The 14745-nt window shown below is 48.7% G+C and overlaps 1 protein-coding gene across 2 annotated transcripts in view; it reads left to right on the forward strand.

The window, feature by feature from the left end:
- The window catches only part of EPHX2 (epoxide hydrolase 2), a 58135-nt gene that overhangs the window by 40980 nt on the left and 2410 nt on the right, over positions 1–14745 (forward strand). For both annotated transcript variants that reach the window (XM_017540407.2, XM_017540406.2), the window contains exons 13-16: positions 8893–8964; positions 10727–10760; positions 12643–12745; positions 13555–13624. In XM_017540407.2, the coding sequence (XP_017395896.1) occupies positions 8893–8964; positions 10727–10760; positions 12643–12745; positions 13555–13624 (279 nt within the window). The remainder of the gene's footprint in view (positions 1–8892; positions 8965–10726; positions 10761–12642; positions 12746–13554; positions 13625–14745) is intronic.

The raw sequence follows: 14745 nt of genomic DNA on the forward strand, positions 1-14745 counted from the left end.
CATCACCACATCCACCTCCAGAACTTTTCTGTCTTCCCAACTGAAGCCCTCCACCCATTAAACACTAATTCCTCATCTCCTCTCCCAGCCCCTGGCAGCCACCATTCTGCTTTCTGTCTGCATGATTTTGACTCCTCTAGGAGCCTCATGTAAGTGGAAGCATGCAGTATTTGTCCTTGTGTGACTCGTTTCTTTAACTTAGCATCGTGCCTTCGAGGTTCATCCAGTGCAGTAGCATGGGTCAGAACTGCCTTCCTTTTTAAGGCTGAATACTTTTCCATGGTGTGTATAGACCACATTCTCTTAATCCAGTCATGTGTCAATGGGTTGTAGCTCCAACTGTTTTTGAGCACTGATGCCAGGTGGTTCTAATCTTCACAGCAACACTAAGAATCCTCTCCTGTCTTCTCAGCCAAGCAAACAGAGGCTCAGAGGGCTTAACCCCAACTGGCTAAGACCAGGTACATCATTGGGTCAGGATATTGACCTAGGCTTGTTTGACTTCAAAGCCCGTGCCTCCCACTAAGCTGGGCTGGAAGAGAGCTTGTGCCTTGTTCTGTGAGCTATGGTGATTCAAGCAGAGAGAGGAGGGACAAATCGGGATAAGCTCAAAGTCCTGATTGCAAAAGTGACCTTAGGAGAAAGACGCTTAGTAATTACAGCCTTTGTAAAGGCACAGGTTTTTGTTTCAAAGGTTGTTACAGTTATTCTGGAAAAATCAGTACCTCTATTCTGTTGTGGCAGCTGGGTTTAAAATCTGCAGCCAGAGTTTTGGGGACGGTTTTGTTCTTAAGAACAAAGCGCGTTGGCAGGGAAATGTTACATATTCAAATTAGTGATCCGGCCATGGAAAGATACCCAGCAACCAGGTTGGGCTGTATCCAGCCACTCAGTAGGCACAGAGCTGGGACTGGAGGAGAAACAGGGGTTCGTACCAGCCTGCCTGGTACCTATTCTCTAAGGAACAAGTAGGCAAAAGTGCTTCCCATCTCTGGCCCTCAGTTTTCTCCTCTGCAAAAGGTTGGCTTTGGGTGGTTTTCAAACAGGTAGTAGCTTCAAACTTAAGCTGACTCCAGGTCGGTCAATAAAGCCAATAGCATGGAGAACAGCTCTTTGAAGCACAGTGGGTGCCGGGGGTTCCTCCTCCCTGGCCCGGAGGAGGCATTTCTGGCATCTCTTGCTTCTCCATAGGAGCACTGAGGCTGTTCCAGACCCATGCAGCCAAAGGAAGACTCCTTCTGTGCTGTGGGTGTACCTGTCTCCCCACCTTATTTTTTTTTACTATTTTTTGAGACAGAGTCTCACTGTATTGCCGAGGCTGGAGTGCAGTGGCACGATTTCAGCTCATTGCAACCTCCATCTCCTGGGTTCAAGCACTTCTCTTGCCTCAGCCTCCCAAGTAGCTGGGATTATAGGCACCCACCACCATGCCTGGCTAATTTTTGTATTTTTAATAGAGATGGGGTTTCACCATGTTGGCCAGTCTGGTCTTGAGCTCCTGACCTCAGATGATCCACCTTCCTTGGCTTCCCAAAGTGCTGAGATTACAGGCATTAGCCACTGCACCCAACCCCATCTCCCCAACTTGGGGCTCATCTCTGCTGAGCACTGGAGGGTGAGCCTTAGATAAACTCCAAGTTTAGAGTCAGCTCCCATATAGCTCTTTAAGCCCTTAGCCAACGTGTTGAGTCTTGGCCTGGGAATCTGCCAAGTCTGCTGAAAACAAACAAGGCTGGTTTTTCTTTGTTTCTCAGAGAAGAGGTGATAGCTTTTCATGTGTATAGTGAGAAAGCATGAAGACCAGGCAGCTCTGGCAGCGAAGTCCAGTGGAATTGTTTGGGTCATTTCCTCTGAGCTGTTCCATGTTTTAATTCTAAGGATTCCCAAAGTCCTCGCTTGGACTGGGGGATATAGCCCCTTAGCCCCCCCATACCAGAACGTAGGATATCCTAGGAACCCTCCCCTCTCCCACCTCGTGACACTGGTCCTCTTTACTTGTCCTTAAGCTGCACGTGTATATATTTATTTCTTTGAGGAAGACTGGGTGGCAGGCACCTGTGTGTGTGTGTGTGTGTGTGTGTGTGTGTGTGTGTGTGTGTCTGGAACCACATAGCAAGCTAGAGACAGATTTCAGGCATCAAAATGCCCTTTTGGGCTAGGCATGGTGACTCACGTCTGTAGTCTCAGCAGGTCATCTGATACCAGCAGTTTGAGACCAGTGTGGCCAACATGGTAAAACCCTGTCTCTACTAAAAATACAAAAGTTAGCTAGACATGGTGGCACATACCTGTAATCCCAGCTGCTCGGGAGGCCGAGACAAGAGAATCTCTTGAACCTGAGAGGCGGAGGTTGCAGTGAGCTGAGATTGTACCACTGCACTCCAGCCTGAGTTAAAAAAAAAAAAAAAAGAAAAAAAAAAAAAAAAAAAAAAAAGGGGGGGAAAGAAATAAAATCCCTTTTGTTTAGGTATTTAACCAGATGAGAAACTAGGGATCAGAGAGAAAATGTGGGAAAAGAAAAATTACAGGCAGAAAGCTTTACCTGGCTGAAAATTATCCACAAATGATTTTCCTTCCCCTCAAAACACTGAGTCTCTCTCTCTCTCTATTATTATTTTTTCCCTGTGTTGCCCAGGCTGCTCTCCAAGTCCTAGCATCAAGTAGTCCCCCACCTCAGCCTCCCAAACTGCTGGGATTATGGGTGTGAGCCACCATGCCAGCCTAAATGTTGGGTCTTTCTTAATCTCTACAGCATAGTAGCTCCTTCAGGCCATGGGGACAGCTGGTGATTACAGTTTATGTTTTAGGCTTTTTTAAAATTATGAAGTAATTCATGCTTGCTATTTAAGGTCCTGAGCACACACATACACATAATTTTTAATATAAATGGAATCATGCCGCTTTTTCATTTAATTCATATTGCACTGTTTGTCAGCACATACAGATTTATCTCATTCTTTTTAATGGCTGCATGGGGTTTTGTAACTGTTGAACCAGGAATTATTTAATCCTCTGTTGATAGACATTATTTTGATTGTTTTTCACAGTTGAATAATACAGTTTAAAGGAGCGGTTTGTTTGTTTTGAGAAGGAATTTTGCTCTCGTTGCCCAGGGTGGAGTGCAGTGGTGCGATCTGAGCTCACTGCAACCTCTACCTCCTGGGTTCAACCGAATTCTCCAGCCTCAGCCTCCTGAGGGACTACAGGCGCTCACCACCACACCTGGCTAATTTTTTGTAATTTTAGTAGAGACGGAGTTTCACTATGTTGGCCAGGTTGGTCTCGAACTCCTGACCTCGTGATCCACCCGCCTTGGCCTCCCAAAGTGTTGGGATTACAGGCGTGAGCCACCCCATCCAGCCTGGCAGGGTTATTTTCAATGTTTTAAATTGGCGGTGTTATGGTATGTTGTGGTAAAAAGAACCAAATACGGAGGGGTTTGGAGTCTGGTGTCCTCATTTATAACCTGCTTGACCTTCAACGAAGCACTTCAGGCCCCCTACCTGAGCATCTGCTCTGTAACAAGGGCTGCCCAACTCAGTGCTGTTGTGGACAGAAAGACTGGTACTGTCAGCAAATGGCAGGTGGCCCCCAGCACCCTAGGTCCCTATAGAGTTCCCCAAGTCTTTCCTTTCCCCTCTCTCATCTGACCAGCCACACCACAGAGTCAAAGGTCAACAGTTTGCTCTCTGCCCAGATTTCAGATGCTTCTAGCGACTGGCATTTTTGACCTCAGGGACAACCACCCCACTGTTTCTCCTGGCCTGTCTTAGAGAATTCCAGGGGAATTGGAGTCATTCTTGTCAAGGTAGACCGAGCATGAAACAGAGTTGCTGGCCTAGCCTGCTGATCAGCAGAGGCGTCCTCTAGCATTAATTTTAAAGGGAGGGAGGGCTCAGTGGGGGCTTCGTGGATGCTGCAATTTGGCTTCAACAGCTGTCTCCACTCTCAGCCACGAAACAATAGCTACAATTAAGTGCAGCCTCTCAGCGACTTGTTCTCTACCTTGGAAAGGACACAAGAGAAGATGAAGGAGGAGAAATTCCTGGGATGGTGGAAGGGAGCTTTGTCTGTGAGGAGGGCTGAGCATGGGAGGCAGTGCTGTGCCCCCCCCCCCCACCAACATGGGGGCACACCCCTGGCAAATAAGGTGACTGAGAGTGCTGCCCCTACCAGCGCTGAGTGGCGAGTCTAGACAAAACTCCATCTTCTTTGTGGCGCCATGCCTTTCCAGGGCCCCTCTGACAATGGGTGGAATACACACGTGGGAAGACAACTGGGGGGTGAGGGGAGTCCAGGGCACCTTGGATCCTGGGACCCTCCAGACCCGCACCTGCAGTTGGCACACCTGCTGCCTGCTGCTCCTGGGGAGGGTGCCTGGCCCCGCTGAGCCCAGGGTGATTAAGACCCTGCACCTTTCCCTCCTCACCCTCTCCCCTGAGCCCCACATCAAGATACTGCCTGGAGATATGCTTTAGTGTAAGCTGGGGGCCAGAAATAGGAGAAGATCACATTTGTCCTCTGCTTTTGCGCTTAGCTGAGACCTTCTGACCCTCTTTAATCTGCAAAAGGTAACACTGTATCTTTAAATCCTACAGACAATGACAAATTTCCTGCTGCCCTGGATTGGGGCCCCTCCTTTTGTGTTTCCGCTCTCAGGCTGCTGGGTGACTTGGAACCACAGAAGTGAATTCTCTACAGTTCTCGAGACTAGATGTCCAAAATCAGAGTCTCAGCAGGGTTGGTCCCTTCTGGAGGGTCCAAGAGAGACTCCGTCCCATGCCATCTCCCAACCTCCGGTACTTGCTGGCAATCCCTTGGCTTGTAGACGCATCACCCCCGTCCCTGCCTCCATCTTCATGTGGCATCCTCCCCTCTGTGTCTCTGTATGTCTCAGTTTCCCTCTTGCTCTCATAAGGACACAGGTCATTAGATCTACGGCCCACTCTAAAGCCAGATGATATCATTTAAAGAACCCTAATTATATATTAATTTAAAATTGTTAAAAATCAGCCAGGTGCAGTGGCTGTAATCCCAGCACTTTGGGAGGCCAAGGTGGGAGGACCACTTGGCCAGGAGTTTGAGACCAGCCTGGGCGACATAGCAAGACCCCATGTCTACAAAAATTTTTTAAAAGTTAGCCAGACATGGTGGTGGACACATGTAATCCCAGCTCCTCAGAAGACTGAAGCAAGAGGATCACTTGAGTCCAGGAGTTTGAGGTTGCAGTAAGCCATGACAGCACTACTGCACTCCAGCCTGGGCAACACAGCAAGACCCTGTCTCTAAAAAAAAAATGGTGGAGATAATGATAATAATTAATATTTATTGGCATGCCTCCTGCATGTCAGGCATTATAAGACATGGGCATTATCTCATTTACAAAATCCCCATTTTACAGATGAGGAAACTGAGGCTCCAGGGAAAGAAGTTCCCCAGCTAGTAACTCCTAGTACTTAGGCTTGAAACTGTTTATTGGACTCTAAATCCATCCTTTAAAGTCTGTGCACAGGAACACAAAAGGAGGAGCCCCTGTCCAGGGCAGAAAAGAAATTTGTCATTGTCTGTAGGATTTAGAATGTTACCTTTTGTACGTTAGAGTCAGAATGTTTCAGCCAAGCACATAAGCAGGGGACAAATGCTATCTTCTGTTATCTTCTCTCCTTTGTGACCACCAGCTTCATTCTGTTGTCTCTGTTGCTCTGCTGCACTTTTATGTGAGTGAGCAGATTCGTTTACTTTTTTCTTTCTGATTTTTAAAAGAGGTTCTCACTCTGTTGCCCAAGTTGGAGTGCAGTGGCACAATTATAGCTCACTGCATTCTCGACCTCCTGGGCTCAAGCAGTCCTCCTGCCTCACTCTCCCTAGTAGCTGGGACTACAGGCACACACCACCATGCCAAGCTAATTTAAAAAAAATTTCTTTAGAGACAGGGTGTGTATGTTGCTCAGGCTGGTCTTGAACTCCTGGCCTCAAGCAGTCCTCCTGCCTGGACCTCCCAAAGTGCTGGGATTACAGGCTTGTGCCACCATACCTGGCCTCTCTTTGATTTTCTTTACAGACCTTTTTGACATGGTTTTCTCTTTTAAGGGTCTTTTGAGGCAAAGCCTTGTCCAGGTTTCCGCAGGTTCCTCCAAACACTGAAATGTGCCCCTGGGCTGATGAACAGCAGCCGTTTCTGGGATGAGGACTGCTCTCAGTAAATAAGAATGATGACCGACAGCCACACACTCAGAGCTGACCAGGGCTTCCATCCATCACTTAAATGTGCTTCTTCCCGTGGCTATTTCTTGCTGTGGCATTCATCATTGTGTTGCAGAAGCTGCCATTGACACCATTATAATTGAATCTTACAAAACAGAGGGAACTGTCACTAACAGGCAGACATGGCTTTCATCAGAAACTCTCCACCCCCAGATCCAGCACTGCCAGATGAGCAGTGTCTCCGCTCCTTCTGTGCTGCCACAGCACAGATCCAGAGCTTTCGTGATGAGTGATGAGCAGAACAAAAAAGAGTAACGTCTTGCTGGGCGTGCTAGCTCGTGCTTATAATGCCAGCACTTTGGGAGGCCGAGGCAGGTGGATCACTTGAGGTCAGAAGTTCAAGACCGCCTGACCAACAAGGTGAAACCCTGTCTCTACTAAAAATATAATAATTAGCTGGGCATGGTGGTGGGCACCTGTAATCCCAGCTACTTGGGATGCTGAGGCAGGAGAATCACATGAACCCAGGAGGCAAAGGTTACAGTGAGCCAAGATGGCACCACTGCTCTCCAGCCTGGACAACAGAACAAGACTCCATCTCAAAAAAATAAATAACCTCTCAAAATGTGTGAGCACTGAGGACTGCGGGTCACAGAACCAATGCTTTAAGAATGTGGCTTTAGGACCTTCCTCTCCTCTGACAGTATCTTAAGGGCAGCCGCAGATACTGCTGAGAACACGATGAGTCCCTGTCAATAAGAAGGTCCCAGGAGAGCACACTCAAGGCTCTGTGGGATCCAAGAAAAGCAGAGTTACCCCTTCGTGGTGGGAAAGGTGGAACCTCATGGAGAAGGCAGTGTTTGGGTCCAGTGTTGAAGGCCGAACTGGTAGAAGTCGACACTCTTGGTGACAGTCACAATGTGTTAAACCAGGGAGGCCAGGAAGTAGGTAGCCTGCTCAGAAAACATCCTGCAGACTAGTTGAGCTGTGTGCAGGTGGGTAGTTAGAAGGAAGGAGAGGAGAGCCAGTTGGCATAGCCACACTTAACTTGGTTCCCTCCTGTAGCACCAGTCCCTCCGCAGCAGCTGTACTGCAGAAAGATTTTTTTTTTTTTTGAGATGGAGTTTTGCTCTTTTTGCCCAGACTGGAGTGCAATGGCAAGATCTCAGCTCAGTGCAACCTTTGCTTCCCAGGTTCAAGTGATTCTTCTGCCTCAGCCTCCAAGTAGCTGAGATTACAGGCATGTACCACCACACCCAACTAATTTTGGATTTATGGTAGAGACAGGGTTTCACTGTGTTGGCCAGGCCAGTCTCGAACCCCTGACCTCAGGTGATCCACCCACATCAGCCTCCCAGAGTGCTGGGATTACAGTGTAAGCCACCGCGCCCGGCCAAGAATTTTACTACTTCTAAGTGGTTTCCCCTAGTGGATCTCTGCCTCAGGGACAGCTGTTTTCTCCTAAGCTACATCTGGAACAGTTTTCAGATCCAGGGCCTTTCAACTTCTGGAAAAGACAGAAGTTGAATTAAATTAAAATTGTCCTGGTATGCTCCAGAAAGCCATGAACCAGGCTACTCCCTCTAGGAGAGTAGGATCCATGGATGGATCTGTCTCCACCTTCCAGCCATGCCCCTGTTCTTGGTGTCTGCTTTGTTGAAGAGCTTCTCGAGGGGGTTGGGGTAGGAAGGAGAGGGGAAGTGGGAGAGGAAGACTTCACACCCTGAGCCTCCAATATGAATCTCCTCCCCTCAGCACAGGACATTCAGTGACCTGGACACTTCACTTTAGACCTCATCCAAACCTCTCCTCCATCCTCGGGTCCATTAGGAAGGTTCTGGAGCCTATTTTGTACATTGGCATCTCTTGGTCCAGTTTGCCAGAGAAGGAGCTCAGTGTTTGTGGAGCTGATGAAGCAAGTTCAAGTCAGAGAATTCCCACCATGTATGAACCAGAGACCTGGGAACAGCCAGAGACCTTTGTGTAGACTGGCCAATTCAATGCCATACCGCTCCCAGAAACTGGAAGGACCTGGTCATTTATCCCAGGAAGGCCCTACGTCCCAGCTGTTTACCAGTGAAAACCGTGCTGCTCTGTCTGCGGAATATAAGCCACTGGCAATCTGATGGTCTGTAACAAGACCCAAATCAAAGGAGCTGGTTTTGAAGTTTCTAAATTGTTGAAGTTTCTTTGTAAAAATGAGGTCTCACTATGTTGCCCAGGCTGGTCTTAAACTCTTGGCCTCAATATAGCCAACTTTACATGACTGAATGGAAGAGCATTTGGCTTATAGGTTTTGGCTTTTCCGCTTGGTTTTTCAATCCTTGGACCCCCTCTCTTCTTACTACCAGTCAGCCTCCAACCTGTTCCTCTACTGGGCCCCTCCCAATTCCTTTCAAGAGATTATTATAAGTAGTACCTTCTCATTATAGGAATATTGAAAAACACAAAGAAAGCAGCATCTATAAACCTGCCTCCCATGGGGAAGTACAGTTAGCATCTTGTATTTCATGTCAACCTTTTTAAAAAATGTGTTTTATGATGAAAATTCAAATGAATGCAACTCTGATGAGACTTGGGCTGGGTGGGGCAGAGGTAGGGGGCTTCTTGCTTTCAGTCAGATGAGGGAGAGGTACAGTTTCCACCATTTCTCGGGGGCCCTTCATTTTGCTTTCTTGATTGTTTCAGGGAGTGGCTGAGGCTGAACTGGAACAGAACCTGAGTCGGACTTTCAAAATCTTCTTCAGAGCAAGCGATGAGGTGAGGGGTGGGGAACGGGGGTGTAAGAGTGGAGGGGGCAGCTGTAAACAAAGTGGGGTTCCCGGTGTGTGGCAGGGACCAGGAGTAGCAATCTGGCCATCTTTTATTTGTGTAGTCAGAATGATTGAGGTCCCATTACTGGTCTGTCCTTAATGGGAAAATTTATATCTCACTGACACACAAGGTCAGAGAATGATTATAATGATGGCTTGGAAATTATGCTATTACCTTACTATTTTAACATGTAAAATTAGCTTACCCAAGTCCGAAACTAATGGATGTCCCCAACCCTCTTCTTGAAGAAGCAGAGGAGTTTAGAATCTTTACCTCTGTAACCTGCACACCCTCCTGTCTTATGTGTTAGGAGTCATCATCACTATCGTTTTATATACAGTCAGTGCCTGATCAGACTGTTGCGTATTTTCCACTTTCTTTACTGATCACTTCTTGCATCTCACTCATTTGCATTGAGTTCAGTTTCTTTCTTCCTGAAGCACCTCCTTTAGTAGTTCTCTCAATAAGAGTCTTTTGGTGGTAAATTCATATTTGGTGCCTGAAGACATCTTAATTTTACTCTTAATCTTGAAGAGTCATGTATCTAAGTATAGAATTCTAGGTTATTTGATTTTAGAAACTTCTGTCATTGCTTGTGAGTCAGCCTCAGGTCTGACTTTCTGTATCTTAGTTGTCTTTAGGCAATTAATTGTCCTGGACACTGCAGTGTCTGATCTGCAGTTTAACCCATCTTTGAAGCTTTAATTTCAATAAATAGTTTTTTTGATTTGTGACAGTTTTATGTGGTTCTTTTTCAAATTATTCTGATCTCCTTTGATAGAGTCTTGTTGTATTCTTAATTTTCAGTTCCTTTTATATCTTCAATCATTTTAAGCATATTCATTTCTAATTATCTTTTTTTCTCTCCCTCTCCCTCTTCCAAGCTCCATTATTTGATATTTTTGGAGACTCTTATTTTCTCTTTGCTGCGTTTGCTGCCCCTTGCTGTGGGGCTTTGTTGTGTGAGTGTGGGTTTTGTAATTTTGGTTTATAAGCCCATATTCAGCAGTACGTAATCTGTACCAGTCTGCTTCAGTTGGGCTTGAGGAGATGACCCCATGGGTGGTTAAGGATTTCTTCTGCCAGGCATCCTGGTGGCATTACCAGCCGAGGCTCACTTTGTTGTTGTTGTTGTTGTTGTTCTTGCTTACTTCACACTTTGGGGGTTTCCAGATCCTGCAGAGAATGCAAACTCAAATCCAAGCACTTGGGAAGGCAGGAGTATAGCTATGAATTCCCAAGGGGGTGTCTTTTGGTTTCCTCTTAGTACCAAGCTGAAACAGGGGAACTCCTTTAACATCTTTATCATGATGTGGGCATTTTTTTCTAGTCAGTTTTTTCATTGAGGGCATAGCACATCACAGACCCCAGATTTACTGGATTTACCATGGAGGGGCATGGAATATCACATCTTCAACGTCTCATCATAGACCTAGGGTCTCTCTTCTTATTCCCGGTGGTGGAAAACCCAGGTCTCCACATTACCAAGGTCTGCAAGGGCCCTGGGGCAGCCTCAGCCCAGAGCTTTGGTTGTGAGCTCCCTCTTTATTTGACTCCTGTGAGGGGGTCCCTGGCTTTCTTGGGAGTTCCACATGTTTGTTACAGTCTGTATGGTACTCAGAGGTCTTCTGTCATGACAGGGTTTTCAGATGAGCCTATTTCCTTTGCTTCACCCATGACGTCATTTCCAACTCTTTTCTTCCTACAGACTGTTTTATCGGTGCATAATGTCCGTGAAATGGGTAAGAAATATGCTTGGGAGAGAAGGGAGCTGGGAGGGCCACATCCGGAACCAGCTGAATGTGAAATAGATGTTTTTGTGTCTGACTGCTGTGGGCAAAAGCCCTGAGCTCTCTAGCCCTGAACTTTAAGTTGCCCAATCAAGGTCCCCTCGGCATGCATGGGGCTGATGCCCCAGGCCTGACCACACAGCCTGGAGTTCCTGTCCTCTAGGGAGCTGTGGCTTTAAGATCTCAAACAGTTAAGAGCTTGGAGGAGTCTTAGAGCTTGTCCAGGGCAAATCCACCCTCTATGGAAAAGGACCCCAGGATTGAGAGCTTACCTCTGCGGGAGTCACCCGGTGTATGCAGGTGGGGTGTGGCAGGGCCCCACCCAGGTCTCCTCCATTGCAGTCCACTGGCCCCTCTGCCTCCAGGTGCCATGTCTCCAGTGCCCCCACATGGAGCTCAGCCTTGTCTCCCTCCTGGGTTGGGTATGTGTGACGGGTCAGAGTTGAGGTTAGATTGGAGCTATTCCCCAGAGCTAACAGATCCAGCAGTCTTCCCACAAGACCTTATTTTTGCCGCAGCACTGTGGCCTTGACATCATTCACTTGCATTTTTATGAGTAACGATGGCCACTGTCACTTGTTTGGGCACGTGCTGACCATGTGTATAAAACTCTGGACTGACCCCCTTTACAAAAATTATTTCTGAGCCTTGGAGCATTCCAAAAAATGCTACTATTTTTAACTTCCAAAGAGGAAATCGTGTCTCAGAGGGTTAAGTAACTTGTCCAGAGTTAACTTGTCCAGGGTTAACTCCTCTCACCCTGAAGGCCATGTTCTTGTCACTGCCCCAAGAACATCTCCCCTCCCTCCCCGACACCCACATTCCCTTATTCTTTCTCACCGTCTGTCACTGGTTTATTCACGCATTCATTCATTCCTCACATGCTCTGAGCACATGCTGGGTATGAGGCTGGGGCTGCATGCTCAGATACGTAGACACACTAAGCAGAGTGGCTGGCCTTGGGGAGCCCACGCCCTATGGAAGGCAGAGCAGCTGGGATGCTTGCATCGGGGCCCTGAGGCACAGTGGGCCTGGAGCATCCGCCTGGCAGGGAGGCTTAGGGTGGCCTCATCACAGGGTGACGTCCTGGTCACATACCCCTTTGATGTGTCTCACAAAAGCCTGGAATGCCCAGATCCTTTGCCTCTGGGTCTCATAAATCTAGAAATGCTGACTGGCCCTGTTCAGGCATCTGCATTGAGACTGTGCCCTGTGAAACTGCAGTGGTCCCTGGGCTGCCAGGGGTCATCACACACCATCCTCTGGGGGGACTCTCCAGCACCCTGAAGACAAGACAGGGGTCCACAGTGGGATACCGCAGAGGGTCTGTGGGGTGCACAGGAGGCAACAGCATGCAGCCTCCTGGCCTGGGTTCTCTTCCTGCCTGTGAGGAAAAACAGAGCAAGCCCTTGTGAAAATTCCAAGAATCTCTGGCGATATCTCCAAGGGGCCAGTTAAGCTGGCAGAGAAAGGTTTAGATGAGGGGCTGGCAGGAGCTGGGGGCTTGCAGGGCCTGGGATACAGCTGCTGTGTGGCTGAAAAAGCCATCAACTGTGGTTGGTCCAAGAGCTGTGACAATAGCTGGTGAAGTCGTGGCCTGGGTGGGAAGGATGGTTAGGCTCCAGTGTGACAGGGAGATCACAGCTTGGAGCTCTCGAGGAGATGGGCTCACTCTGGCAAAGGACAAGGGAACAAAATATGGAGGCGCTCACAAGGCCTTAGGCAAGTTCAGATGGTCTGCGAGAGGCAGTGACGTGCGTGGCCTTCGTTAGAGGCCTTAGAATGCAGACGCCTGGCCCGTGGGTGGGGAAGTCAACAGTGGCTTTTTTTGCAGGAGGACTTTTTGTAAGGAGCCCGGAAGAGCCCAGCCTCGGCAGGATGGTCACCGAGGAGGAAATCCAGTTCTATGTGCAGCAGTTCAAGAAGTCTGGGTTCAGGTAAAGAGAGCACAGGGCCGCAGACACAGATGAGAGATGACTGGCGGAAAGGGATCTTCAGCCCCCAGGTGCAGCGCGAGGGCCAGTTCTCCTCCACCACAGCCCTCATGGGGGCCAGGCCAGCCTCTTCTTGAATGCCTCCAGGGTCGGGAGGCTCACTACTCTGTGTGCTCAGCCTGCTCTAATTTGGGACAGCTCAGCTTATTCTTCCTTATGCTTGTGGGTCCCCCATAGGGCAGAGGTCTTTAACTACTTTTCAGTCATGAATCCTCAGAGATTCAGATGGCAACTCTGGGCTCTTTCTTCAGAAAAACATAGAAATCCACATAAACTGAAAAAGTGCATACATTTTGGTGTATTTGCTCTACTTCTCAATGTCGTATTAGGAGGGGGCATCTTGGCACCACCTCCCAATGTCCCCCTCAGGCAGGCTCCCTGGGCAGGCGAGTAGCCTTTGGTGAGGCTGCTAAACCGTGTTCCCCACCATCAGCAACCTCCCCAGCCTCCAAGGTGATATGGTGACATTCTCTGGAGAATCCTGTAGGACCGGCTTCTGTGTGTCCCAAAGGCCCACGCAGAGGCCGCCAGCTCGCTCAGTGGAGTCCTGTGTCCTCACAGCAGGCCTTGCTGTAGAGCTTGGCAACCACGCCCAACAGCAAGGCGAGGGTCCTGGGCTCTGTTGTCTGGCCCCTGCAGAGGCCTTCGCTCTTCCCAGGATGACTGGCTGTACAGAGTGGGTTTCTGTTGGTGTCTGTAGCAGAACCATCTACTCACCGCCTCCGTCTTTTTACTTTCTGATCTCTCCCCAGAGGTCCTCTAAACTGGTACCGAAACATGGAAAGGAACTGGAAGTGGGCCTGCAAAAGCTTGGGACGGAAGGTGAGGGCCAGGTTCAGTGCGGTCCCCTCTGCACCCCAGGAGCCACCCGCAGGGCTTCCCATTGGCCTGAGCTGATACGACCTGGGCCACAGCTGGGCATGGACAGGCCTGCGGGCCACCTCCTTTCCCTTTCGGGTTTGGGAAGTGACTCCATTCAGGGGTTTCCCCTTAGGATCTTTCTTGCTGGTGCTTCCCTTGGATGGTAGAGGGTGATGCTGGGGATGGAGCTGGGGTGTATCCAGGTCATTGCAGCATCAATCCGGAATCCCCAGGTCCCCTGGTGGTACCCCAAGCCAGGGCTGCAGATGGCACCTCTCAGAGGCGACGTGGATACTGGAGCCCCCAGCCCCGAAGAGCGTTAGGTGCTCTCAGAAATGTGGCTTTAGCCTCTGGTGGTGTCACCTTGCACAAGTCAACCTCTGAGTCTCAGTTTCCCCATTTGCCAAGCAGAAGATGAGTTTCCAATCTCCGGGTCTGCCAAGGGAGTAATGGAGGTCGCCAGTTTACATTCAAAATATTTAAAAATCTAAGGGAAATCAAAATACTTCCCAGTGTGATTGCACAAGTAGCCAGGCCGTCATCAGCTAACTTAGTAGCCCTGGTTACCTTGCTGGTTCACTCCATGAGTGAACGCCTTGCTACATGCCAGCCTTCCTCCCAGCCCCCGGGATACCATGGTGTGTAAACAGACCAGGTCTTGACCTCCTGAAGTTAGGTCTTGAGGCACTAGAGCGTATAACATCGTGGTTAAGAGCAGGCCAGGAGCCACATGGCTGAGTCTAATCCCTGTGTGACTTGGGGAACGGCACTTACCCCTCTGACCCACTGTTGTTTCTTCTGCAATATGAAGTGGCAAGAACGGTTCCTGCCGCAGAGAGCTGTGTAAGGATGAAATAGGCAAAGGCACGTGGCCTGTTACAGGCAGTAGTGGGCACCTAGTGGCTCTGTCAGTGTTCCTTGTCATTGTCATATGACTGACGAAAATGACCAAACTGCAGTTGGACACACAAAATCTCTCCAAGTTTGGAGGAAAATACTGACAAAGACACAGACTCCAATGGCGCTAAGGTCAGAAGCCGCCCTCTTCTGCAGTTTCTTTTTCTTTTTTTTTTTTTTTTTTT

The sequence above is a fragment of the Cebus imitator genome, unplaced genomic scaffold (genome assembly GCF_001604975.1).
Source record: "Cebus imitator isolate Cc_AM_T3 unplaced genomic scaffold, Cebus_imitator-1.0 Scaffold125, whole genome shotgun sequence".
NCBI classification, from domain to species: Eukaryota; Metazoa; Chordata; class Mammalia; order Primates; family Cebidae; genus Cebus; species Cebus imitator.